The 27,492-nt window shown below is 38.7% G+C and overlaps 2 protein-coding genes across 4 annotated transcripts in view; one reads left to right on the top strand and one right to left on the bottom strand.

Annotated features, from left to right (window-relative positions):
• Positions 1 to 7,032, top strand: part of LOC133533597 (uncharacterized) — a 34,951-nt gene extending 27,919 nt beyond the window's left edge. For 2 of the 3 annotated variants that reach the window (XM_061872600.1, XM_061872598.1), the window contains exons 6-12: positions 538 to 616; positions 1,044 to 1,174; positions 2,660 to 2,776; positions 3,239 to 3,384; positions 3,808 to 3,914; positions 4,670 to 4,760; positions 5,077 to 7,032. In XM_061872600.1, the coding sequence (XP_061728584.1) occupies positions 538 to 616; positions 1,044 to 1,174; positions 2,660 to 2,776; positions 3,239 to 3,384; positions 3,808 to 3,914; positions 4,670 to 4,757 (668 nt within the window). In that variant the 3' untranslated portion in view covers positions 4,758 to 4,760; positions 5,077 to 7,032. The remainder of the gene's footprint in view (positions 1 to 537; positions 617 to 1,043; positions 1,175 to 2,659; positions 2,777 to 3,238; positions 3,385 to 3,807; positions 3,915 to 4,669; positions 4,761 to 5,076) is intronic. The other variant, XM_061872599.1, reaches the window with a different exon arrangement.
• An 878-nt stretch (positions 7,033 to 7,910) lies between these two features.
• On the bottom strand, positions 7,911 to 27,000 carry LOC133533596 (carboxypeptidase E-like). The gene is made up of 8 exons (XM_061872597.1): positions 26,624 to 27,000; positions 26,351 to 26,547; positions 25,839 to 25,994; positions 24,575 to 24,741; positions 24,297 to 24,451; positions 13,520 to 13,780; positions 12,762 to 12,904; positions 7,911 to 10,446 (listed from the first exon to the last, which is right to left on the bottom strand). Exons 1-8 carry the CDS (start codon positions 26,841 to 26,843, stop codon positions 10,303 to 10,305), a joined length of 1,443 nt encoding a protein of 480 aa, XP_061728581.1. The 5' UTR covers positions 26,844 to 27,000; the 3' UTR covers positions 7,911 to 10,302.
• Between the last annotated feature and the right edge of the window lie 492 nt (positions 27,001 to 27,492).

Raw genomic sequence — 27,492 nt, 5'->3', positions numbered from 1 at the left:
AAAATACAGCAAATTTATGTTTTTTATTCGAAATTTGTTTTTGGTTCATTTCGTTTATTTTATATGCTGGAGCTATATAAACTAATTCAAGGCATAGATATACCTCATGTCACTGTAGGTATGTGCAAAGTTTCATTGCAATCCAACACTTAGTCTTAAAACGAGAGCGAAACTCTAAAAAATATTATAATAATATTTTTTATAACTTATATATTTTTTATAAATATAACTATATTATTTTTTGCTTTTGTAACTATATTCCAAGACCTTAAGTTTTTATGAAACTTAAAAATGGTCACATTTTTTCATTTCTAGTCTGCCTTTTTTGCACTCATGAAATGGTTATATTACGTGATGGTTTCCCTTAGCTCCACTTCACTTCAATTATCCTTAAGCGTATTAGGTATATTTCTGTGCAGAAAACTAATTAATTACTAAATTATTAAAAATATTACAACCTCTACAACTAGGTCATAGCGACTTGATTTGATATTTGAAAATGGTTACCTAACCCTTAATATGTACTTCCAATTTCAGGTGCTCATGGCATCAAGATGAAGAGTTGTTTCGCGTTCAACATGAAGAACAACACAGTGGACTTGCTGGATAAGCGAGGGTAAGATCATGCTATTTAAATAAGTTTATTACTAAATGCTTTTATTTGCAATATTTGCTGACTTTTGCTATCGAAAACGTCGACAACTATTCAGACAAGGAGATTCCTTCTGCAAACGCTCCGGCTGTGGAACCTTGTCACTTTCTTAATGGACTAATATAGTATGGTGGGGTTCTTAAGAAACGGAGTGTAGGTACAGGGTAGAAAAGGGTGGGCAATGCGACAGCTAGAATTTTATACCTCCATAAGCTACGCTTACCATTACGCAGGCCGTATATGCTTATTTAGGTATTACTGTAATTAAACTACTTTACTCTAGTGCACCGCTGTACGTGTGCACTCTAGTTCTGTGCTGCGAGACTCTTGACTTCTCTTAAAAATGAAGGGTAATAGTAAATACGAGTATGCTATATGCTAATATTTTCAGGTGTCCGATAAAACAGCAGTCAGTGGTGGTGCGGCCGGCGAGCGGCGCGGCCGAGCTCTTCATACCCGCCATGTTCCGCTTCCCCGACTCCTCGCAGATCAACTTCCAGTGCGACATCTCTATCTGCAAAGGTACTGTAAATACTCAATAATAAGATAAGATACAAGGCCGTAATCTGACAGAAGTGAAAACTGTAAATATCCTGATTACAGTACATATGGGGCTACTTTATAGCACTAGTGCGAGAAGTAGCATATTATGTTACTGTGTCGAACATTTAAAGGGCCATATGTACTGTAAAACGTTGTACGATACATGTGCGAATAGGTAATTCGCAACTCGTGTCGATTTAAAACACTCCCTTCGGTCGTGTTTTAATTTATCGCCACTCGTTTCGAATTTCCTATTTTTCGCACTTGTATCGTAATGTACTATTACGATACTACGGTGTTCTACTTATAGAATAAGGGATATTATTCGTAACAAAACCACATCAATTTGAATTTCACAACTACATATGCCCTGGTACCTTAAATAAACCTACTTAGATTTATAAAAAAAATATGCACGAAAAGAAGACTATTTAATAGTGTTTTGGCACTACTTCAGTATGTCCTTTATGTAAGTCTCCGTAATGCAAAACATAATAAAAGAATGATCATTCATAATGATGTAATTCGTAACGTTTCTATTATAATATGTACCTCTACTATGCTTTTGGGTTTTCTGTACCTATACCAATATGTACTTCTATGTAGGTTCAGTATCCCATCAACCTTTCGTATTTGTACATATTTAAGCATTTTCCTGCGTAACTTTCTTGATGAAGGTGACCCGGTCAACGGCGTTAGGGTTTAGGGTAATAGCATTTTTAATAAGCTATTACACCAAACTGACCTTATGGGTGGTTATTCACAAGTGCCTTTACCTTGACTTTGCTACGGCCGTTTACGCTAGTGACTGCGTAAAGTTACTTTAAAAACTTACATCTCGCTCATGCTTGTATTGATGCAAGCGAGATGCACTGCGACTACTGCAAGTGAATTTACACTCTCGCTAGAGGACGGCTGTGGACGTTATCATGTGGCGGACAGACGGCTGTGGGCGTCATCGGAAAGTCTTGGCAAGGACAGCAACGACGGCCACAGCCGTTAGCTTCGTCAATGCAATAGGAGCTTATGCAGGACTCCGTAAAGTTCAATTTCGCTTAAATAATCGTGATCGCCTGGCGTCCGGGGCACGGCAGGCATATGCCTTCGCCGTCTGCCGCAAGTCTGGCGTTCAAAAGGTTAATGAACAAATTTTCATAGGTTTTATATAAAATGGACAACATTTAATCCTTCATAACTATAAATTAATTCACCAAGCAAGGTCCTTACAACCAAGCTACTTTGTTACTCAAAACGTCGCATTAATGACGCGACGTCACAACTGTCACTAGTGAACATGATGTACAAAATACATTGCCGCTCGAAAAAAATATATAAATTAATTATACTGTTGTGGTTAAAACTTTCTTTACGAATCATTTCATACCACTAAAACCTAAGTCTGGTTTAAGTTTGTGGTCAAAAATACACGCAGTATATTCATGAATTTATTATGCTGTTTTCTAGGAAGTTGCCCGGTGCAGGACTGCAACGTGGACGATGGCGTTGGCGTAGTCGGTGAAGAAGAAACCACCTTCACCGCCTCCACGGGGGTCTTCATACTGGACCCCAATGATAGTGCAGGTATTTTCTTACTTAATTATTTGTATTTGTATTTATTGTATACATGTACAGTACAGTAATGCATCAGGATACATTGGTGTTAAATATAATTTCTTAAGAACGTAACTTCTTATTACGTAACTAGCGCTACAATCAGCAAGAGAGTGGTTATTCATTTGATTGTCCCCCGTTTTAGTGATTTGGCATATTTAGTATTATTTAATTGAGACAGATAAGTTGTGTCATATCAAGAGGAGGATTTAAAGGCCGTAGGGAACAATAAAAAAAATCTCTTGAAATTGCGGCGATCTGATTACCTTCATAACTTAAGGTTGTATTATTGGTTGTATTATATTGTGTTTGTTGTGGTCTCTTTAAAATTTTCTTATTACTGGTTTTACTGTAGGTTCAATCCAGCTTTAATGAACATTAATATAAAAATGGCTCTAAACTATTCTAACACGATTATGTCGTATTACACAGTGGCAGAGCTGAGCTGCTCCGACGGCAGCATCCACCCGCCGTGGCTGCTGTACCTGGCCATCGCACTCGGAGTCATGTTCCTAGTGATGCTGCTCATCAACTGCTTCCTGTGTACAGCCATGACGTGCTCCTGCGCCAGGACTGACGTGAGCTCGCTCTCTAATACACCGGTCAGACAGAGACACCACATCCGACCGTGGCTGTACCTGGCCATCGCCTGTGTCATCAACTGGTTCCTCTGCACAGCCATTACATGCTCCTGCGCCAGGACTGACAATTCCTGCATAGCGTTGCGGAAATCAATGAAGTGCTACATTGCGTTATCAAATAATAAATATCAGTCGCCTATAATACCTATAATTTCCAACCAACTCCTGTTGAACTCCGATTCTCAGTTACCTTACCCTCTTAACCTGACTTTTTATTATTAACAGTACCTATGTTAATCCTAGATTTGCACCTTCTTCTAATAATAACCCTATTAGGTAATAGGTATTTCAATACAACTCAGTGGTATGAAATAAGGGCCCTTACGTTACTCTGCCTACAAAATATCATAATGTTTGCAGGTGATCGAGAAGGACCCGTCAGTGGTGGAAGACTACGACCCGTACCGCAGCTGGCACGGCAGCCAGTACGGCAGCAGGTACCCCTCGTCCACCATACACTCCGCGAGGTAACACCCATACATAACCATACTCTACTTTTACATTATATTATTATTTTATTCCGCACTCAAAACCCCGGAATATGATTAAGTATAACAATGTAAGACGCACGACGGAACATTCATGACACCTTTACTTAAGTGTTATTGGCGTTCAAAGGGTTAAGCGGCCTTTAGGCATGGCTATATTTTACTAGCTGCATGAAAAAAACTTCAAACACAGGTGGGAAGGAGTTAGTGAGTCAGTCATACTAACTAGCTATATCTTTACACATGTCGTTTGGTGATTCACTTTCGAGTAGGCAAACATAGAAAATTCATACATAGTAATACCACTAATACCTAATGACAATAAGTAATAAAATATATGCAGTATATGCAATAAACACAATTTTGAGTAGGTACCTAAGTATATATGTATGTTCCGTAAGCAGAAAAATATTTTCAACTTATTTAATTACTCATGCCATTGATTGCGAGACTCAAAAATAAATATAATATTATGTCGAATTCGCCATTATTAACTGATTTTCGAGATTTATTCACAGTCATTACGTTTAAATCCCATTCTTAACTTCTAACTAGCTAAATCACCAGCTAAGACTAAACTGTACAGAACAACTAAATATTACATTGACCACTAAGCTTAATGCTAGCCATTCACTCGCCAACGCTACTACCTACCTACATTTTTCTTATTTTCCACACTGCGACCACAATATTGAGAACTGCACACAATTCTTATGGCTTATTTGTTAATGCAGGTCTGTCTCGGACAACAGTGACCACTACGCGATAGTGCAATCCCGGCCCGGCAGCCGGCACTCCGGCATGCATCGGAATAGGCATTAAAAGGTAATCTAATGATTATATTTTACTAACTACGTGGGTACTTGTACTCTCTCGCCACTGTACTCGGTACGTGTGATCAAGGCCTAACTATGTTTGGGTAATTACAATTAGTTATTGTGACACACTGACATGAGTGATATTTGATTGATGCCCGGGGATATTTGTAACTTTATACCGAAATAGGCTTACATAGGTCGTTTTTGGGGTTCTGTCGTCAACTATGAACCCTTATGGTTGCGCCAAATCCGTCTGTCTGGTCTGTTTTACATCTAATTGTAGTTTTGATATTGTTTTCTAATGATAAACATTTCTTTTTCAGAATCTATACGAAAATCTCGAGTGGAACGTAGCAAGTTGGTGAAGAAACTAAAGATACAAAAGATGTAAAATAATTGGATTTTTAGGGAACCATTTCTTAATTCATAGAAAAATGTTAAACATTAAACATAAGTTAAATCCACTTCTTGATGCTAACTTGACTCACGCTAGAACTGTCCGGTACCAGGCCGAGGCGTCTGATATTTCAGTTTTCAATATAAATCATCACGCGATCACCGATCACCCGTCATAGAATAAATTAATAGTTTAAAAAACACTAGAAAAACACGCTTTTATAAATGTACGTAGAAAGTTCATTACGTGACCTTTCTCACAAGTGCAAACACGACTATGATACGATATTCCATCACGGAATGCCAGTGCCTATCTTCCGGCTTCATCATCAAACCTTGAAACCTAATCGTGGTCAAAGTTCATTACAAGACTTTTCTAACAAATCCAAACACAGCTATGATACGATGTTCCACCATGAAGTTCCAGTTCATATCTTCCGGCTCCATCATTAGATCAGTTCGACAATACCATATTATTTTACTGTCACCAGAACTACGTACAGCTGCCAATTTTCATGAAGCTACGATCCTTGGAAGATGGTTAAATTAGTTACCTTAGATTCCATTACATAGTTAGTTACATACAGGTCGACCTAATTAAAAGCGTGTTAAAAAGAGTCGGACGCCTCGGCCAAATTTCCGATTGTGGTGAAGATACGATTATGAATCATTAATAACAAGGTTAAAAATACGAGTGGTGCTTTGAATAATATTCACAAATTTTAACATAACAGTATGTAGTCTGTAACGTTACCTAAGCTAGAACATTAAGGTACTTCTGTATGTTCAAATGAATTTATCTTGTGCCATTTTGTTTCCACGTACCTTAAAGAACATAACGATATTTGGTACATTATTATGACCGCAATAATTCGAATTTAATACGCAATTTGATACAACGAATCCGTCCAAAATTATCTCATAGTTAAAATAAAGTAATGCAGTACGGTTGTACTTAGAATAAGTTATAGATTGTTATACCAGTATAGATAATAAATGTAATTATTAGAATTAATCTAGTATAAAGACGCGCGCCTATGTGTATAGGCGTGGGTTAAAACTGTACCACATCATACACTGTGAATTATAGTGTTAATTTACACGAGTAGTTAGTACTTCCTCAGCTGCCTAGGATATTTAATGTGTCGTATTGCCTGTCATAGAATGTGTAACTAAATATGTAGTAAGAGTGAGTGATATTAGCTATATGACATCTCTTCCTGATTCTGTGACTTATAATTTCAAAAACTTACCTGTAAGTGTTTGCAGTAGCGTCCTTAAGGGGTGGCGAGCAGGGCAGCGGCCCGGCCCGGGGCCTCGCATCAACCCGGTCACATGTTCATAAGGGCCGCCCGGGGCCTCGCATCAACCGGTCACATGTTCACAAGGGCCGCCCGGGGCCTCGCATCAACCGGTCACATGTTCACAAGGGCCGCCCGGGGCCTCGCATCAACCGGTCACATGTTCACAAGGGCCGCCCAGGGCCTCGAGGTTAAGGCCGCTACTGAATGTTTGTAAACTTTTGAATTGTTTACTTTTGCCAAGACTTAAGCATATGCATTTGTCTTGGCAAGTTTTAATGTCTAGACGGCTAGAGTGATTAAAAATTAGACTTATCTGTAGTAGACTAAGTTTGGCGCCTCCTAAATTCGTACAAGGACCTTTTATTTGTGAATATTTATGTGAAACTAGACCTTTATGTTATGATTTTATGAGTTACGCAATTCGAAAGAGACTTGAACAATGAATAGCGATGTGCTCAATCCGTCTTCCTCGAGTAAATGAAACTTTAATGAATAATGAATTATGATTGAATCTCGTTTAATGTGTGCTATGTGTTTGTGTTAAACCAAGAGAGAGTGACAATAAAATTCTTAACACTGCCCGTTTGTTTTAATCACCTGAAGTTAAATAAAAGTGCCCATAGGTTACAAAGCTTTATTTGCTTTTTTTGCATACACGCAAGGCCGAAGGCCGAGCACCGTGTTGGGCCGAAAGCCAGAAGCGTACCTTTCTGTTCGGTTCAGTTGAGTCGGACTGAAGAAAAAGAAATAGGACTAGACTATATGTGGCAAACACCCGCAATGGTACTTTTGTACTATTGATTGATTAGGTACTTGTATGATTGTTCCGTGTTTGAACACTACATTCATGCAGCTCTCTCTACGGCCTTCGCTATTTACTTGGGGAAGTTGCGGGAAGCGCGCACCCATCGGACGCTCCGCGCTTTCGGCCCTACGCGGAACTCGGCCTTCGGCCCTCTCATTTGGGCATTTGTAATATTAAAAATGTTAAATATTGTGTAATGTACGGACCCTTGAAACGCAAATCCGACTCGCACGGCCGGTTTTTAAAAATTTTTTTAATACCACGACGGTGGCAAGCAAGCATACGGCCCGCCTGGTGGTAAGCAGTCACCGTAGCCTATGGACGCATGCAACTCCAGAGGTGTTACATGCGCGTTGCCGACCTCATAAAAATCTGTACACTCATATATGTCGTGGCCAGATCATAGATTTTAATAATAACATAAAATGTAATTTTAGAATTGATCACTTCATGATGTGGTTAGGTTAGTTTTGAATTTTTCATGATGCGGCCAACCGATCATTTCATGAAATGATTGCCACATCATGAACTGATCCATCCTAACATCTGATCACGACATACTATTATATGTATTTAGTAGTTAGACACCTTGTATATATTTTTTCCCCAATAACTGAAGGTAGGGTATGAAATACAAATAAAATAATCTTGCTCACACAAAATCTCATATTTAATTTATTACTTAGTGTCAAACACTTGTGAATTTTACATAAATATTATAACCTACAAGTTTACACGTTACATTACAATAATTAACTATATTTAGAGGAATGGTTAAGTGGTCGAGTTAAGAGGAATGATTCGAGTTCAGATATATCACGGTACATACATCTCACAATAATTATAGAATAGATATAAAAAAGTAAAACATTAAAAATAAATAGTTTAGAAAACTTTAGCTGCCAATATTTAAAGGTTATAAAATTAATAATTATACAAATCTCATTATTTTCAACAAAATACTAATAACTACTTAACCCCTTGATGACTGCTGTCATGCTAGTTTATTATCGGCATAGATGTCATTTTCGGGTTCCCTATTGCTAGTGTTCGTAAGTACGTATAAAATTTCAGACATCCAAACGGGATGTCACGAATATTCGCATCGTTTTAAACATTCGCCTCGACATTCGCATTCGCATCAAATGAAGCGAATGTTTTGCTAATGCGAATGTGCACAGACCATGTCCTGTCTCATCGACCCGCGTATGGGCAGTGCGCGAAAACTGTTTAACGTAATGCATTTTGACCAGTCAACAGCATTTCTTAACACTTTATAACATTTCGTTCTAAGGGTACATTTATGTTTTATGCACTAACAGATTATTTTCTAATTAGGAATGATAATAACAACTTCACATCCTAACATTCGTATTCGCATTCGGAGATTCGCATCCTGAACATTCGTATTCGCATTCGGACATTTACATCCTGGACATTCGTATTCGCATTCGGACATTCGCATCCTGGACATTCGTATTCGCATTCGGACATTCGCATCCTGGATAATGCGACATTCGTGACATCCCTGATCCAAACATTTAAGGCATGCAGTTTGTATAGTAACGGCAGACGACTTGGCGGACTATTTAATAAGAATTTGCTCTTAGCATCAGGGGAAGTTATACTCTCGTATATTCGAGTTTTTCGTATTTCGTAACTTAATGTTACGTTTGGTATTATCATTCGTTCGTAACTTTAACTAACGAAAACCGTTATTTACACGTAACATAAAGTTTGCTAGATAGAAAATCACATCGAATATACCACCAAAAAATACCCCGCCTTAATAATGTATCAACAAGCTAACAACAGTGCTCGAGGGGTTAACTCTTACATCCACTAACCTAACGGAGCTTTATACATAGGAGAAGGTACTTTACTGAGGACTAGAAAATATTTACTACTGGTAACATGCAACAATAAACATCTAAACACCGTGTAGGCTCTAAATCTTTGTGACATTGCCAGGGTTTGTATTATATACTCTAAAATATAACCAAATCATCTACTATTTATGGCACTTTAGTAGTACGATAAATACAATATTTGCTAACTTATGTACGTTATGTCTGATCAAATGTTGTGATAGAAGTAAGTTTTAAATAATAAGTAATTATAACCCTCATAATGCCAGAAAATTCTTATAAATAAAATAAAATACCTGCTATGAAATGTAAATCTATTACAATATTTGGCAATGAGAGGGTTAAAATTAGTCAAAATACAAACTGACTTTTGGTGAAAGAGATACATATGTTATTTTAAAATGTGTTTGATAATAATGGCGAAAATCAGTTTTCTAACATGTCCAAAAATCGCGCTGCGACAAACAGGACGAGAGCATCGAATAAATGCGCAAAGATATCTTCATTTACTAAAAGAAACTTTAAGTTAAAGAAAAAACAATGCAAATGTAACCCTAAAAATAAATAAAGTTGTGGCACTATCTAGTGAAACTTCACACGACGACTTTCTTAAACTTCTGCACGTTATTATTACTCTACTGCAACAATGCACATATTAGGCTGCTCTAGCCCTGACATTAAAAATTGAAAAAAAAATGAGCGCGGATAAATGTCGCCGAAAGGAAATTGCATTAAGAATATACCAACCATATATTATTATTGCCCTTTCCTTGAAAGTTGCCTCCCGTCCTTGTGGCGGCGCGTGAGAACACGATCACGTTTATACCCTTCATCTCAGTACACTAAGACACTTCTTGTACTGTGCCTTCATTTGTCTCTAACTAGCTATGACGAATTTTTTATAATAATATTTCGTCATCTCTATCATTTCCGCCCTGCCCGCTAATGAAAATACATCACTTAAATAGAGAACACACAGAAACTAGTATACCTAAAAGAATACAATGTTGCTTTTCAAGAACAGTAGCACAACTCAAACTGAAATGTTATTCCATTTAATATCTTATCTTCTACTGGTAAGATTAGAAATCGAACGGCGTTCCATTATGTTTAGTGGCACTGTACTGTCTGTGATGAGGGGTAGGTATGAACGCGACCGTGCTGCCTGTGGTTGGTTTACTTGGTGGAATGCTTGTCGGGCTGCAGCACGGAGCGGACGACCTTCTCGTAGAGCGAGCGCTTGTAGATGCGCGGCTGGCCCTCGCGCAGCCCGCGCGGGTACGGGCCCATGAACTCGTCGTCGAACCAGCTGGTTGTGGGCTGGAGAATTTCGACCAAAACATAATTAGCCGCGCTTATAAGACAGAGTATGTATTTTTCATTTCTGATGCTGTGAAAGTAGGTCATACTTGTTCTATGAAGTGTGATACTTTTATCTAAATTGTTAATTGAAAGTACCCTCAAGAAATACAACAAAAGTCCAACAAACGACCGGTCTGGCTTAGTAGGTAGTGACCCTAGCTATTAAGCTGATGGTTCCGGGTTCAAATCCTGGTAAAAGCATATATTTGTGTGATGAACACGGATATTTGTTTCTGAGTCATGGGTGTTTTCTATGTATTTAAGTATTTATAATTATATATATCGTTGTCTAGGTACCTACAACACAAGCCTTATTGAGCTTACTGTGGGACTTAGACAATTTGTGTAATAATGTCCTATAATATTTATTTATTTAAAAGTTTATACTTAGTCTAGTTTTTTGTGTGTATTACCTACACATGTATTTCAGTTTCCTCGTATTTGAAGCCTATGCAAAGATTCATCGATTGGTGAAATTGTGCAAAGGTTAATAAATTAGTAAAATAGCTGTATCATACAGACTGGAAGACGGACGTTCTTGACTTTATAGCTATGGAACCCAAATCGTAACCCAGAAGTTTGACAATTGACACGTGACGGCGCCATACCCATACGTTTTGTGGTAAGTGAATTGTCAAATGTAAAACTTTTGACAAACAGTAAGTACTAGTAATTCAAACCGTAAAATTTACGAAGTCGTACAGTGTCAACTGCTGAATTCGAAACACGAATTTGTCTTACACTTAGCTCTGGCTTACCACACATCTTCATTAAATCACTGTATTTTTGGCCTAAAGAAATCAGCCTAACACAAAGCTCGCCAATATAAATTGTATTTAGGGTTAGTTCAGGCATGAACGATCACGGGGTGTACCCATAAATACCTATAGGTATTCTGTGACGCACACGAACGCAATTACGTCAAAAAGCTAGGGCGTTATGTGTGGGTAGGTGTTCGTGCGTAAATCTTCAATATCATGATCATTATTCTTAATTGAGTGCGTTCGTTTATTAAACTGTGGTTCGAATATACAATTATAATATCTTGTTCAAAATTTGTGTTATATGAATTATAAGTATTATATTAAAATGGGTACGCCACTGAAAGTAAATAATTTGTAACATTTGAAACTAAATGAAACTAGTAAAAATAAGTACAACTCGGCATCTTAGGGTGTCTTATTTGGCAAATAAATAAATAATTGGGGACAATCTTACACAGATCAACTTTTTTTTTATACCACAACGGTGGTAAACAAGCATACGGCCCGCCTGATGGTAAGCAGTCACCGCAGCCTATGGACGCCTGCAACTCCAGAGGTATTACATGCGCGTTGCCGACCCTTTAAAAATCTGTAGTCCTTTTTTGAGGAACCCCATACTGTACACCCTCGGGAAAACCTCGGAAGGGAGCTCATTCCACAGCCGGAGCGTCCGCGGGTGGAAATTCCTCTTAAACCGCACAGTACTCGAGCTAAATGGTCGTATGGTTGCATGGTTCCAGGGTGTGAGGACGAACACCCTGCCGACGGCGAGCGGTGCGGTGATAGAAAGTAGCCGTGGGCATCATGTCAAACAATTCCTCAGAGCACAGCCAATTGTACAAGCGGTAGAACACACACAAGGAGGCAAAGTCTCTCCTTAGACTTAAAGGTTCAATACCGCGTGTGAGTTTATGATCGTCGACGATCCGTACAGCGCGCTTTTGAACTGAGTCGAAGGGACCAAGCTGGCATCCAGGTGCTCCTGCCCAAAGGTGACAGGAGTACTCCATATGGGGTCTAACTTAGTCCAAAGGCGCGCTGTACGCATAGCCCCAAACTAAGTTTTACATAAGTTCCATAGAGATAAGTTTGGCTTCGGGATAAGTGCGGCTGGCCGTCACATTGGGCCTGTTTATTGTTTACACATTCAGTAGTATTTATTGCGAGTTCATACATTTGCCACTAAACACAAGTAGCAAGTGGCCAATGTATAAACTCGCACTAAACACTAATCAATTTGTAAAATAGGCCCTAATGTGAAGGCCAGAAATACTCGTCCTTATGCCACACTTACCGGTATTGAACTTACTTATACTATAGATAAATAGAGGTACATAGATCACATCCATAACTCGGCAACAAATATTCGTAATAAATAAACACACAAATAAATGCCCTTACCGGGGTTCGAACCAGGGTCACTACTGACTAGGCTAAGAAGCCGTTAAAAATAAATGTATTTGTTACATTTACTTTTACAGAATCCTGAAAAGAACCCTCAATACTCACCTCTAGTTTAAAGTTCAGAATGTGCGCTTGGTTCTGGTTGTGAGGCACGGTCGCCACTCGCGACACGGAGAAGTAGCCGGGGTGGCTCGCGGTTATCTCATAGTGGCCAGGTGTGAGGAGGCGGTAGTAGTCTCCGAAAGCACCTGGCAACAATTTTTTTGGTTATAATTATAGAATAATGACGATCCATAGCGAAATACTTCCTATCTGAGATTTTGATTATTATGAAACTCATGAAAGTCATGAAACTTGGAAATTGAGAGTTAATCTTATACAAATTGTATACGAGTACGAGGCTAATCATAAATAAATAATGTAATCTTTTCCTTTTTTCTATAAGATTTGCGATTAATTTGTGAACAGCACAAATAGTATAAAACTGAACTGACTTTAAAATACCAAACTATTAGGAGTGATTCATTTTATTTAGCTAACTCTCTTCACTTCTGCGGCTTCCCTACGGGCCCTGCGGCAACGTAAACCTCGTAAAAGTAGGAAGCGGTCAGTTACTAGTTAATTGAGTTAGCGTCGGAACAATCTCCTCGATTAGCGGTTGACAATAGCTTACATAAGTACGATGGCAGCCTGTGTCATGGCATTGTCTGGCCTAGTTTACAGTTGACGGCTCAATGGGATTATTTACGTTCTGCTCGATTCAATAACATTGCAATATATAGGTACCTACGTCTAAACACTTGTTTTCGCAACTGTACTAGAATATTTTCGTAAGATAGAAAGATTGATGGGATTAAACTTACCAGTAGTAACATCATGTCGAATAGGCCTCGGTATCGGTCCAGTAATGTTCACCACGGAGATGACAGCGTTCTGAATAAACCCAGAGTCATCAGTCACCACACCCTTCACTCCCGTATGCGCCTTCCACAAGTAAGCCAACATTGCTTCCCTGTTCCGCTCCCATTCGGCCTGTAGTTTATCCGCACTAGGATATTTATCGCAACCGAGCTCCAAAGTCACTTCGAAGGCGTTCGTAGCCAAGTAGTTGAAATCTTGCATGCCTGAAATATTTCAATTGGATTTGGTAAGTACCTATTTAAGCGGACTTTGCAATCGTTGAATAGAAATGCTAATTTGAAATGCCTTATGAATGTCCTTATTTCTATTTTTTTTTAATGCTAATTTGTGAGATGTTATGATGTTCGCGATTATTCGAGAACGCAAGATAATGCCTTTCTTGTCCGAAATAAATGCTTTTTATTTTTTTATTTTTTTTACGGCATTTTTTACATTCATACCTACAACTTCTATACAGCAGTTAAGATTAGGCATCGATATTTTCATTGCTTTTTGAGCTTAACCCTTTAACGGACCAGATAAGGAAAAAATACAAAAAGATAACGTTAGGCTGGTCATTTTTAGGGTTCCCTACCTCAAAAGGGAAAAACGAAACGTTTATAGGATCACCTTGTTGTCCGTCCATCCATTTGGCTGTCTGCCTGTCAAGACATACCCAACAATCCTACATACCCAAAGCTTCAAGAAGTATCCTAAGGGTTTTGATGTTCATCAATGAGTGAGTGAGTGAGGTGAGTCAGTGACGAAAAATTTTTTTATAGATATGAATAAAATCTAAATTATAATTGAAATTGTTTATGCTTATTAAGTCCGCTATTGACATTATATCCCGAGAATTTTGTTTATCTGGTATAATCCAAACCCAAGTTACGACGAAGCGCTTCGAGAATAGGTAGTGCCCTTGCGCTTCACTTTGCTCGTCTTTGCGGGGGCACTTCCGTGCCCCCAGATATTCTAACAAATCAAGAGCGTTATCAATTCTAAGTAACGCAACACGAATATGTGATCAAATAAAGCGAAGTGGATCTTAATAGTAGATGTCGCCCCTTTCCCAAAGATGCATTTGTTACTTTTTACAGAAAAAAATCTAATATAAAAGTAGGTACTTTACTCCTCCAATCCATCAACAACAAATGTTTGGCTAATTTTAGATTATTCAATTGCGCGGTCTACGCACTGTATACCTACCTAGTTACAAAAAGTTGTTTAAAAGCGTGCAATAGCAAAGTGACGTAGGTGTTCATAGATTTACATCAACCTTGAACAATATTCAATGTCACACATGTGAATTGAAGATAACTATCATTAAAAAAAGTGTTTGCAAAACAACAGCGGACAATGATTCTCAAATTAGCATCACTAAACCAGTTTACTCATGGTTAACGAGTGGTCGCACGTAAATGTCAAGTCGTCATGTAAAGCAATCACAGACATATCTGAGTAGTCCAACTCTATTTTTGCGATGACATTTTTGACACACAGTTCGTCTGCGAAACTATCCCCCGTAATCCACGTATTCATAAATATTTGCAAACATTTATTAAATTTTGTCCCTCTCTAACAAACACAAAAGTCAAAGTCAAGAATACAGACAAACTATTATCACGAGTTTGTTAGACTTAACAGGCGTTTATGAATAACGCCCTAACTCTGTGGAGCATCATAGACGCCATCTTTTATAAGAATTTGACGTTTATGGTGGCACTGCCACATTGTCGCTTGCAGAATCGGTACAGTGGACTGACTCGAATTCAATTCGATTTTGCCCAAACTCGAATTAATTTTATTTAATTAATAACTCGAATTTTTTCTATGTAATATCAAATGCCTTGTTTTAATTAGAAAGTTTCTCATAATGGAGAAAAACATATAACTAAAATGATTAAATGTGACAATTTAATCGTCTATATTTAAAAACATCTGACAGGCATCGTTTTTTTTATTTGGAGATGCAGTAACTTGACATAAATAACTTCCAGGGGTAAGGTCACGCAATTAGTTTTCAGACAAATCACGACGGATGCGAAATCTATGTACTTCGATATGTCTGTGAGCTAGCACATAAATGTCAGTGTCCACGTGAAGCAATCTATTATGTGAGAACCGAGATACTTCCTGCTACAATACTCTTTGAGAACCATCCACTGCACAAGTGAATGTTACTTGACGACTCTTTGTTTAAAATGCTTTTAATAACAACTGCGATAAGGTAATCTTAAAAGGTCTAATATTATTAACCCATGAAAAATGTCATTAGATGTTGATTAGGGGGCGTCCATTAATCGCGTCATATTGTATAGGGGGGGGGAGGGGGTCAGCAAAAAATCACCAATGATCACCACAGGGAACGGGGGGGGTATGGACACGTATCACGTGTATTTTTTTTTTCATCTGTGCTATACTGTATTATAGTCAATAAAATAAAAATAATAGTTTTCCGCCCTTCAATTAACCAAACTGTCAAAACACGTGTACTTAGGTTCATTTGTTAGAAAACTGTTCTTTAGTTATCGAAAAAAATACACGTCATATTGGATGGGGGGGGGGGGGTCCTGAAAATATCACCAAAGATCACCATGGGGGAGGGGGGGGGGTCTAAAACAAGCCAAAAACGTATGACGCGATTAATGGACGCCCCCTTAATGGTAAATATACTTCCTTTTACCAATATACCATTTCGATACTTCTCTGAGATTCCCACGTTACAGGCTGAGCCTAGTGTGGGGATTAATGTACTACATCTCTTGTAATGCCAAATTCTTGAAATAAATAAATTCTTTAATTATCTCTAATTAGCCCTAACATATCGATAATGTAATTTAACTGTTACTTTGATTTAATATTGTTATACATATAGGTAGAAACAATTGCAAGGCAGTCGTATTAGAAATAATTCTGGTAAGACTATACATATTTCATAATTTTTTTAAACCATTATTGAAAATTCCTCATGGCAGAGTAATGAGTTTGATAAATGTGCTTTGAATAGATATTCACCTACCCAATATTAAACAACAGTATTAAAAGACTGTCGGATCATCTGAAAAGGTTTCCTCGCTTCTTCCTTCATTTGAACTAAGAGTCTAAAATAAATGTACCTACTCTTCTTTACACCGACACAGTAAGTCCCCAACATAAGTACCTAGTATTACCCACGTCGCCATAGTAGCTGTATAGAAAAGTGGATGTTAAGACGGTGACTGTATGTGGCGGAATTGTTGGCGCTGGTGGCGTTGTCCGCGTGACGCCAAGTTGGCATGTTACTCAACATGTAAGTATCTCTTCAGGCCGTACCACGCCGCGCCGTTGGTGAGATCGGCCTGCTCGCCGAAGTTGTAGGAGGGGAAGTCATCGCTTGTGGCGTTACCCACGTGATGACAAATTGGCGTGTTACGCGCCAATGTATAACCTACATCCCTTCAGGCTGTACCACGCCGCACTGTTGGTGACGCCTCCCTGCTTGCCGAACTAGGTGGCGGAGTCATCGCTTAAGGCGTCACGCCATGACGCCATGTTGGCGTGTTATACATCATGTAACATACCTCACATCAGGCTGTAGCACGCCGCTCCGTTAGTGACGCCTCCCTGCTTGCCGAAGATCTAGGTGGTGGAGCCATCACTTGTGGCGTTACCCGTGTGACGCCCAGTGGCGGATTAACCGAACAGCAGAAAAAGCATATGCTAAGGGCCCCGCATCTAGGGGGGCCCCGCGCTCCGACCCTGACCATGCGATTTCGGCACGCGGAAGCGGCCAAGTTCAAGTAGAACTCGCACTCCGCGGATCCTGTACTACCACATTTTATTTACTTACAATGTATTTTTTTCGTAAGTCAGTAACAATATTGTTCAATTATTATTATTTGTTATTATCCTGTCTATTTTTCTTTATGAGGATACCAACTTTAAAGAATTTTTAGGCTTACGCAAAGACCAAGAGCAGAGTTTAGCATAAAACCGAAGGTGCAGAGTGTCTCAAAACTTTTGTGCATGCCTAAGCTGCAAGAAACAGCAGAGCTCGGAAACGAACAAAAGAAGATACTGTGTTTAAAAACATATTAGTGAAAAGCAAGGAAGGATGATTTATTTATTCATTATTATTTTAAATAACAAATTGCACCTTACAGTTACAGCTAATGCCTAATGATGATCAGCTTTGAGCCCGTAGTAGGCCAAAGGACGCGCTCCTCTACGGCTGGCCGGGCGCCCAAAAATGCCGAGTTGCTGCAAAGCTGATACATATGATCTAATTGTCAAAATGTTTAAAAAGAAAACAGCGGGCCCCTATGCAGGGCTTTGCATACGCATAGGCCGGATGTAAAGCCCTACATAGGGCCCGATACCCAAAGCATCCCGGCAAGTCGCACTTTCGAGCAAGAACTAAGGCCGAGCAGCAGGCGATCCGAGATCACATTGGTTCATTTCCAAACTCTGTTCTCTTACAATTCAGCCTTTGCATGGTGGCGCGACGCGATAGAACGCTCCGGGCCTCTGCCCTTATACGGAGCTCGGCCTACGGCCTCGTTCACACTCTGGCATTGGTTTAATTGTAGGCTCTGCTTTCCTGCAGCTTTGCCTTCAGCTTCGCACGGGAACGCTAGGAAATCGGGTGGTCCGGATATTCAGCTCGTCGGGCTCAGTCTTCGTCCTTGTTTTTTGGCTCACTTAGCCATCAGTTCCCACTTCTTAGGTCCGACTCACTTTTCACCTATTTTTACAAGCTTTTATTAAACTGAATAATATTGATGTTGTTAAACAGTATCCCTACATGCTTTTATTTAACTTGCAATACTCGTAAGTTGTTTTCATAATCTGCAAACCATCTGCAAACTATTTTTTTGACCATTTGTCAAAATTTGGCAAAATTGACCTGATCTGATGATGAAAACCGAAGGTAAGGAGGAAATCTATATAAAAGAAAGGAACTATGATAAAATAACACAACTTCATTAAGATTAGGCTCTTTTAAAATCTAAATAATAAAATAAAAAATAAATAAATCTGAATTCCGGAAAATCTAAATAAAAAATAAATAAAACTGAATTCTTTCAAATTAATAAATAAGGAAAATACTCTGGATTTTAAATGACGTCATATACTTATAGTTCGTGTCATCCACGAAGACGCGCCCCGCTCTTCCTAATCCCCTTCAGACCCGGCGTCCATATCAATGGACATTACTGATATTTTTTTGTAATGTGACCCAGTGTTGTTCTAAAGGTAATGTAAACATTTAGCCGTGCTCTTTAGTCATTGTGAATTGTTTATGCTTCATCAAGTTCTAAGAAAAATTATGTGGGTATATCGAAACAATAAGTCGAATGTTGACGGCAGCCATGAGTAGACGCAGTACGGGTAAGCTAACTTTGTTCAATTATTTTCTTTGGCAAATTGATTGTTTATGAATATAACATATTTTTTTTCAAGTAGGTTGGACGTTAATGTTTGTATTTATCTAAAAATCTAAGTAACTTTTATCAATATTCCTGGCAAAATATGAGTAACTTTGTTTGTCCACTGGAATGGACATTAGGATCCGACTGTAAATAAAAAAGTGTACAAGTAATATATTATGTTACTGAATATTATTACTTTTTCTGTGTTTTAGTACTTGATTTATCAAGAAACAAAGACGTTGCCAGTCTGCTGGATCTTCTAGAAAATGGTACGCTGTCCAGTGCCGGATTAACCATTAAGCAAAATAAGCACTTGCTTAGGGCACCACGTGTAGGGGGGCACCAAAATAGTAGGAAACAAAAAACGCGCAGGCTGCATCAGCATGGCAGTCGTAGTGTAGTACTTATGTACACGAAACTTTTTGATACGTGTGCAAGTACCCATCTAATAACGAAGGGTCGTAAGAGAGTGAGTACACGTAAGCACATCTCCAACCTTACGCGGAGGCCATCACAGCTAGCTCATGGTCAAAAAATCTTACCGTCGGGCTTGTGGCCAACCGATTTTCTCGACGTAGTTTACCGATTTTGTAGCGTATTTTGCTCTCTTGCACACCAGATGTGTTATTGGCCAGGCCGAGTAGCTGCAGAGCCGCGATCCTGCGACCTAATTGTCATAGTGTTATAAAGGGCCCCGCAAAGGCCAAAAAATAAAAGCATCTTATCAAGTTGCGCTTTCGAGTTAAGCCAAAGGCCGAGCAGTAGGAGGACCGTGATTACCTGATTACATAGGTTCGATTTCAAGCCACTATTTTGCAGTTCAGCGTTAGGTCTTATGCGACGCCAGGCCTTCTACTTTATGCAAACTGTCTCACTTTTGCTTGGCCATGGATCCAAATCCATGCTGTTCTCTCGCAGCTGGGCTGCCTTGCTCATACCTCACCATTGGTTGTATTATATGATAAAGCGCCGCGATCGGACGCTCCGGACGTCCAGCTATTCATACCTCGCCATTGGTCAAATTCAAGCCTTGCTTTCTTCAAGCTCGACCTTTGGCCTCATCCGTTAGCGCCGACCGAACGCTCCGCGCGTTTAGCCTTAGACTTTGCCTTTAAAAACACTGATTTTCACGATTTAGGCCAATCAAATTAGATCAAAAAATAGCGTTTTCAGGAATTAATTCCCAGCAAGCTGGAAATTGTTTTAATACATTTATTTGGTCCTAAATGCGTGTAATCGGAGTTTGCTCGATCCCAGGAGGTGTCACATTTTGGGATCCTTAGGAGATATTTTTTTCCTTTGGATTGCCAAACCACTCGATGTAGAAGGAACCCACTATCAATTACAATAGCACTTGGTGGATCAGACACTGGTAAGAAAGCGTTTTCGGATTATTAACATGATTTTACCAAAAATAAAAAATGTCGACCTTTTTTTACAATTTACCACGAATACATATTAAGGTACCTTAAATCAATCAATATATTTTATTGCAAGAACATAGTTAAATTACATTTCGGATCCTCAGATATCAATTTTAATAATACTCGTAATTAGAACAAATTTTCCGTCGGCCGTACCATTTTCGATTTGCAAGCAAAAAACTGAAAAAGAGGAAGCATTTATGCACACCTCCTGGAATGGAGCAAACTCGGATTATACGTATTTTTAGGTCCAAATTCGAAAAAATCTAATTGTATTGGCCTAATTGTGACACATTATTATTTAAGAAAACGAGACTTAATCGCGTTTGACTAAGTTCTAAAATTACCTCCAACGTCAAGATAATGATGTCGACTTTACCCAGTCTTCTCCGAGACCATGGGGACAACGCCGTCCTTGAAACGAAAAAATTACCTCTGATCAGAAGAGGTAATTTTAAAACTTACCTTATTAAGTCCCGTTTTCGTAAACAATAATTTGCTATTTAAGACATTTGTGGCCATTGGTACTTGTTCTGACAAGAACCAATGGTCAATGGCTAAGCCCCTACTGAAGCTCGGCCTTTGCATGTGCGGAGTACGGTCTATGTCTTACGTCTTCGGTTACACTTGGACAATGGTTGGCTTGGCCTCCGCCCTTCTTCGAATTTGCTTACACTTGACCTTACTTACTGTTGGAACATTACTGCTGCAGTACTGCAGTCTGTGATAAAATGATGTGACGGATTGAAAATTTTATTCTCAGCAGTACGAGTAATGCGGCAATAAACGTCACTCAATTTACCAAGAAAATTAAATGTAATCTTGATGAGGGGGCACCATGGTCTAGAAATGCTTAGGGCACCAAAATGTCTTAATCCGGCACTGACGCTGTCAGACCTCGACGAAGAAAGTGATGATGAAATTATACAGCCAGCATCATCAACGTCAACTCGTGTGGGTAGTGATATTGTACGCCCAAATGAACCACAACCACTCGAAGAAAACTTGGAAGTTGAACAAGAAATCGAAGAGGAGGATGAATCAGTAGTGAGTGGATCAAATAATTATAGAACTAATAAAAAAACTAACAAACCAGATATCACATGGAGAAAGCGTCTTCAATTTGAAACTCCTGCATTTGTCTGGTCATCTTCACCAATATCAGAAATTGAATCACCATTGGCACCGATAGAATACTTCAATAAATATATTCCGGAGTCTCAGCTAGAAGAAATAGTTTTTAATACCAATTTATATGCCAACACAAAAAACGTCCGTAACTACAAACAATGTACAATACAAAATATTTTTAGCCCTCCATATTATTATGGGAAATCTAAAGTTTCCACGAATTAGAATGTATTGGGATAGAACTTTGGATATGAAAGTATTTTTAGAAAACATGCCCAGGGACCGTTTTATGCAGTTGAGAAATAATTTGCATATTATTGACAACAGTTCTATTCCAAATGGAAACAGTGACCGACTAATCAAAGTCCGACCTTTATACGATTCGATCAGGGAACGGTGCCTAGAGCTGAAACTGGAACAAATTCTAAGTGTTGATGAGCAGATTGTTCCCTTTAGAGGGAATCTGAATATCAAACAATATGTCAAAGGATAACCAGAGCCATGGGGTATCAAAATTTTTATGCTTTGTGGCAAGAGCGGGCTGGTCTATGACTTCATTATTTATCAAGGAGCCACAACAAATATAGATAAAAATTATGTCTTGCGTTACGGTGCATCAGCTGCGTATGTATATCAGCTTTCTCAACGGATAGCTTGCTCTGGACATTTCCTTTTCTTTGATAATTATTTTTCTAACTACAATTTGCTGAGAGATCTGCGTGAAAGAGAAATATATGCAGGAGGAACGATCATAGAAAACAGATTTCAAAACCTACCCCTCATTACTGACAGGGAAGGCGCAAAAAAAGAAAGAGGATACTCAGAACAAGTTACCAATAGCTCAAAAGATGTGGTAGTCCTCAAATGGATGGATAACAAAGCTGTAATACTTGCATCTAATTTTGTTGGGATCGGAGAGGAAGATGAGGCGCGAAGATGGAACAAAGTGTCGAAAGAGTACATATCAATTCCACGTCCAGAACTTGTACGACTATATAACAACGGTATGGGAGGCGTTGATAAAATTGACCATTTACTTAGCCTGTACCGCATTTTTATAAGGTCTAAAAAATGGACGTTGCGAATGATATTTCACGCGATTGACTTGGCGGTGACTAACAGCTGGTTAGAATATAAAGAAGACTGTCAAGTTTGTAAAATATTAGACAAAGATATTTTAGACCTTCTGCATTTCCGACAACGAGTAGCTGAAGCTCTAATAAAAATGGAACAACCACTTCTTTCAAGAAAAAGAGGACGTCCATCTAGTTCTGGAAACAGCAGTCCAATAAATACACCACCTAGTACACCGAAGAGTCGCCGGTGTATCGAATTTAGGCCAGCTAGTGAAATACAGTACGACACTGTCGACCATTTACCAGAATACGACAAAAAAAAAGAAGCTACAAGGTGCAAAAAACCTGGCTGTAAAGGCAAAACACATGTCTACTGCCTAAAATGCGATATACATTTGTGTTTTGTAAGTGAAAGGAATTGTTTTAGAGCATTCCACCAAAACACATAATGAGTTTGCTTTTTTTCATTTTTTATACCAAATAATAATAAAAAAATATTTAAAAAAAACGTGTTACATATTATTTTAGTACCCTTAATGCCCAACTTAAAAACCTCACATAAACTAATACATATATACAATTAAAGCAACAGTTAAGTCCTCCTGTCCATTACAATGGACACAAAAATATCTAGAAAAATATAAATCAAAAAAAAATTTTTTTACCTAAAATCGTTCATTTTTTCTTAAACACAATCTCGTAATTCAGGTTTGAAGGGGAAGTACAAATCTGCAATTTTTTGGCAATGTAGTAGTTATGTCTACTAATTAATGTGTATAGATAGAACTACTATACTAGTAAAAGATTGCACACCACACGTGCAGGTACTATAGACGATTGGGAGGAGGAGTGGGGCGCGTCTTCGTGGATGACACGAACTACAGACACATAAAAACATAACTTGTGTAGGGGCTCCGTTAATTTTTCTTTTTATTTATTATTTATTATTGTTTCCATTCACTCAAAAAAGGCTAAACGGGGGCTATTAGTAAGTATCATTTACATTACATTACAAGCATAAGGGCACCTTTGCAGCGCTTTGTACGTCTTTTTAGTAAGAAGAGAAGATTTTTTGCAATAACCCAAAAGCGACGAAACCGATCTTTTTCGCTATAGTTTTCATTGAAAATATTTTTTATTTCTTTCGGAGCGATTATTTCCGAAAATAATAACTTTATTAAAAAAAAGGTTTTTGGAGACCGTTATTCGTTTTGAAAGACCTTATCCAACCATACGCCACACTACAGGGTCAAATCAGCAATAATTCAAAGAAAAAACCTTTTGGTTATGGGAGATATCCTAATTTTTTTTATAGATTTTATTTTACCCGTTCTGTCGCATTGCATAATTTATGTATCTATGCCAAATTACAGCTATAATTATTATCTATTAGCTATAGCTATTAGCCAAAGGACAGACGGACATGGCCAAACTATAAGAGTTTCTAGGTCACTACGAAACCCTAAAAATACACTGCATAATATGTTAAAAACCAATCGAGAACGAGTGGAAAAAAATTAAGACATCGTAAAAATGTTGTGATGGTACTGAATCCCCGGGGTGCGAGTCCGACTCGCACTTAATCTTTTTTTTTCAAAAGAGGGGGCCCCGCGAGCTATTGTGCTAAGGGCCCCGTGCCTTCTTAATCCGCCCCTGGTGACGCCAAGTTGGCGTGTTACACGCCATGTAACGTACCTCCCTTCAGGCTGTACCAAGCAGCGCCGTTGGTGACGCCGCCCTGCTTGCCGAAGTTGTAGGTGGCTGAGTCGTCGGCGCTAGTGGCGTGGCAGCCCGGGCGGCGCGGGGACGCCATGTCGGCATGATTCATCGCATACGTCAGGGCTAGCTCCCTGTAAATAAGTGCTTGAGTTACAAGACGGCCTTAGATGATCTCATATCTGTTGAAAGGTTAATTTGATTTTAAAATCAATCGGCTCAGTTATTTTAAACGTTGAATGCGTGACTCAACAAACCTGAAGGTATCATCGTCGGGGCTGGCCGAGTACTCGGAGACGGGCGCGCCACTGCGGCTCTCGTCGTACGGGTAGTTGGCGACGAGATCCCCGCCGTGCATGGCCGCGCTCAGTACGAATGGTATGGACATCATCCATCGCATCACCGCTCGAGTCTCGGGCTCAAGCTAAAACAAATAAAATAGTCGTAGGATGCGAAATGTCTGTAAGCTAGGTAGTTCGCCTACAAAGTAAAAACTTTTATCCACTTCTAGGTATCCGCTACGTGACTTCAGGGCTTCAAAATTCCTGTGTGCTGTCTCTATTAGTATACTTTCGTAAAACAATCTAAATTCTAAATATTAAGTGCGTAAACTTTGACGTCATGTTCAAAGCTTTATTATATTGCCAGATGCCATAGAAGTGCTCCATCTGCAAAAGCATATGGCATTCATATTGCCATTAACCATATTTCAAGGCTATTGGGGTAACATCCTGCAAAACGGATTAAATGACTACAATTTTTTGTGCAAATCTATGAGTATGTATTTAAAGCCCATTCTATTAGGAGCATTTATCAAAAATATAACATTCATTTCGAAATGCTAGCACGCCCACTAATATCCGGCAAGGCACATGTCTACTGTCATTATCACTCTGCAATTCGCAAAGGGAAAAAATCAATAATTTCATTATTGCGTTATCTTATCACGCAAGCACATTTGAATACAATACAGTACTATATGTAAAAGCCGATATAGTAAGGATATATTTAAACAATATACATAATATGCTTTCAAATTCAAATCCAAGTACCTTGGGATGAGAAATATTCACCTACTACAAAAACTTGGATGTTATCTATATATTATAGATTAAGTTACTGCGGCAAATCATTCAGAGAACTCAATACCTATTATATATTTGCCTATTTTGATAAATTTGAGCATATCATCCTGATATTATAATACACGTATTTAGGCGGGTCCACACAGAGCGAGCATAAGCGCGAGGCAATTTCCTCATGCACAAACCAGCCAGTGTAGACGTGCCTTTTAAGAAAAATCAAGCAGAAACAGCTCTAGCTTCTTCAAAAGATTTGACCCAAACATACATACACTGCAAGTAAAATAAACACAGACAGAGATTACAGGCAAGCATACACTGGGCCCAAGATAGAGCGGCTTGGAGAGCACTGGTGAAGAGTGTCCACAGTCATCACATCCCTCAGTTATGAGGATACAACAAGGAAAAATAAGAAGAAGAAAAAAAATGGTTAACTCACTGGAGCAGCAAGGCGGGTCACATCTCTCAATAAGTGGTTGTTGTGGTTGATGCCCTGTCTCTCAAACTCAAATGTGATGGCGTCCAGATCGGGGAAGTTCCGGTTCAAATCCACAGTGTGATTGTTGTAGCGACCAATGAGATAATCCTGGGTTCCCTAAAATAAAACATACTATACTAACAAAAGTGATATAACTTACAGATAGGAAACTTATAAAGAATATTTCTAGTAAGAATAATGTGTTTTTTTTATATTATAATAAACTTCAATCACAAGTTCATGTAAGTAGCTAAAAAGTATCATAGAATACACATTAAAAAAAATTAAACTTAAGCACAATATTTATTTTGCCTTAAGACATTGCTTTCTAACAAAACATATTGATTGTTGATTGAATCTCTTAATTAATTATGAAAAGAATTGTTTACATAAAAATTTGTTAATATTAATGACAAATGCTTCCAGACTAGTAAATACACTCAGCAATTATCAAATTAATTTAATATACTTACTGTGTCCGTTGACAACTGCCATCCATCAGGATTCATGGAAGGCATCAGATGGATGCGCGTGTTGTGTATGAGCGCTCGGACCCGACGATCGCGGTTCATGTACTGGTCACACAAATAATGGGCCAGACCTAGCAGCAACTCGCGGCCCAGCACCTCGTTCCCGTGGATATTGCCGATATACTTCACTTCAGGCTTATCTACACGAAAATATTCACAAAAGTTACAGAAAAAGTCGATATCAATTTAAAAAAAAAACTACCCTCGAATACTTACAAGGCTGATGGATGCCTGGTTTATCCGAGAATTCTATCACGTAAAGAGGCACATTTTGTACCGACGGCTCGGTAAGAGCGTAAACTCTCGATATGTTTGGACATTTTTGATGAACTTCCTCCAATATTAACGGCAACTCTTCATTATTATGATGTCTCCAAGTAAATTCGGCATTCGCAGTTAGAAATACAGCAACACAAAGCACTATTAACTTTGCCATTGTTATCGTTATAGTTGATTCTACTTTATTTTCAAACAAAGCACAACATGTTATTCGTTCAGCCTAGTGATATCGCTGTATCGATCGATTTCCCGCCTACGTACAAGCTCACAGAGAACGACAACCTACAAAGACTCCAAAACTAAACTGACTGACGACGTAGCGAGCAGTGTTGCCAGGGCTCTGGAGTCATAAGTTACGTTTCGTTTCCCTAAAAGTCACATTTTTGCTGCTTAAGTCACATTTTTAGGATTCCGTACCCAAAGGGTAAAAACGTACCGTAAACGTAAAAACTATTACTAATACTCCACTGTCCGTCTATCTGTCTGTCACCAGGCTGCCCACCCTTCGTGGGCGAGTCTGACTTGCACTTAAGCGCCAATTACATTCCTGTTCCCGATTTCGGGTCCGAAATCAGTCCCGATTTCGGGCATGATAATCGTTTTCGGGCCCGAAAAAGAATATTTTTCCGTTTCACTAAATATCAGCACATCATTTACAATATTTGAAATGTAAAAAAATGGTTCATATGCAAAAATATCAAACGTTGAACATTTTTGGCAATTAGAGACAAATTATTTTTAACATTTCAAATATTGTTAACGATGTGCTGATATTCCGTGAAACGGAAAAATATTCTTTTTCGGGC

The sequence above is a fragment of the Cydia pomonella genome, unplaced genomic scaffold (assembly GCF_033807575.1).
Source record: "Cydia pomonella isolate Wapato2018A unplaced genomic scaffold, ilCydPomo1 PGA_scaffold_183, whole genome shotgun sequence".
Classification (NCBI taxonomy): Eukaryota; Metazoa; Arthropoda; class Insecta; order Lepidoptera; family Tortricidae; genus Cydia; species Cydia pomonella.
The sequence above is the reverse complement of the archived record's forward strand: the minus strand, read 5'-3'. Positions and strand labels throughout refer to the sequence as shown.

Excerpts from the sequence above, each read along its gene's own strand:
- LOC133533596 (XM_061872597.1), bottom strand. The coding sequence starts at position 26,843 with ATGGCAAAGTTAATAGTGCTTTGTGTTGCTGTATTTCTAACTGCGAAT. Across the intron at positions 13,781-24,296 it reads TTGGTACAGCCTGAAGGGAG|GCATGCAAGATTTCAACTAC; the intron begins GTACGTTACATG and ends GAAATATTTCAG. Across the intron at positions 12,905-13,519 it reads TCGACATGATGTTACTACTG|GTGCTTTCGGAGACTACTAC; the intron begins GTAAGTTTAATC and ends AATTGTTGCCAG.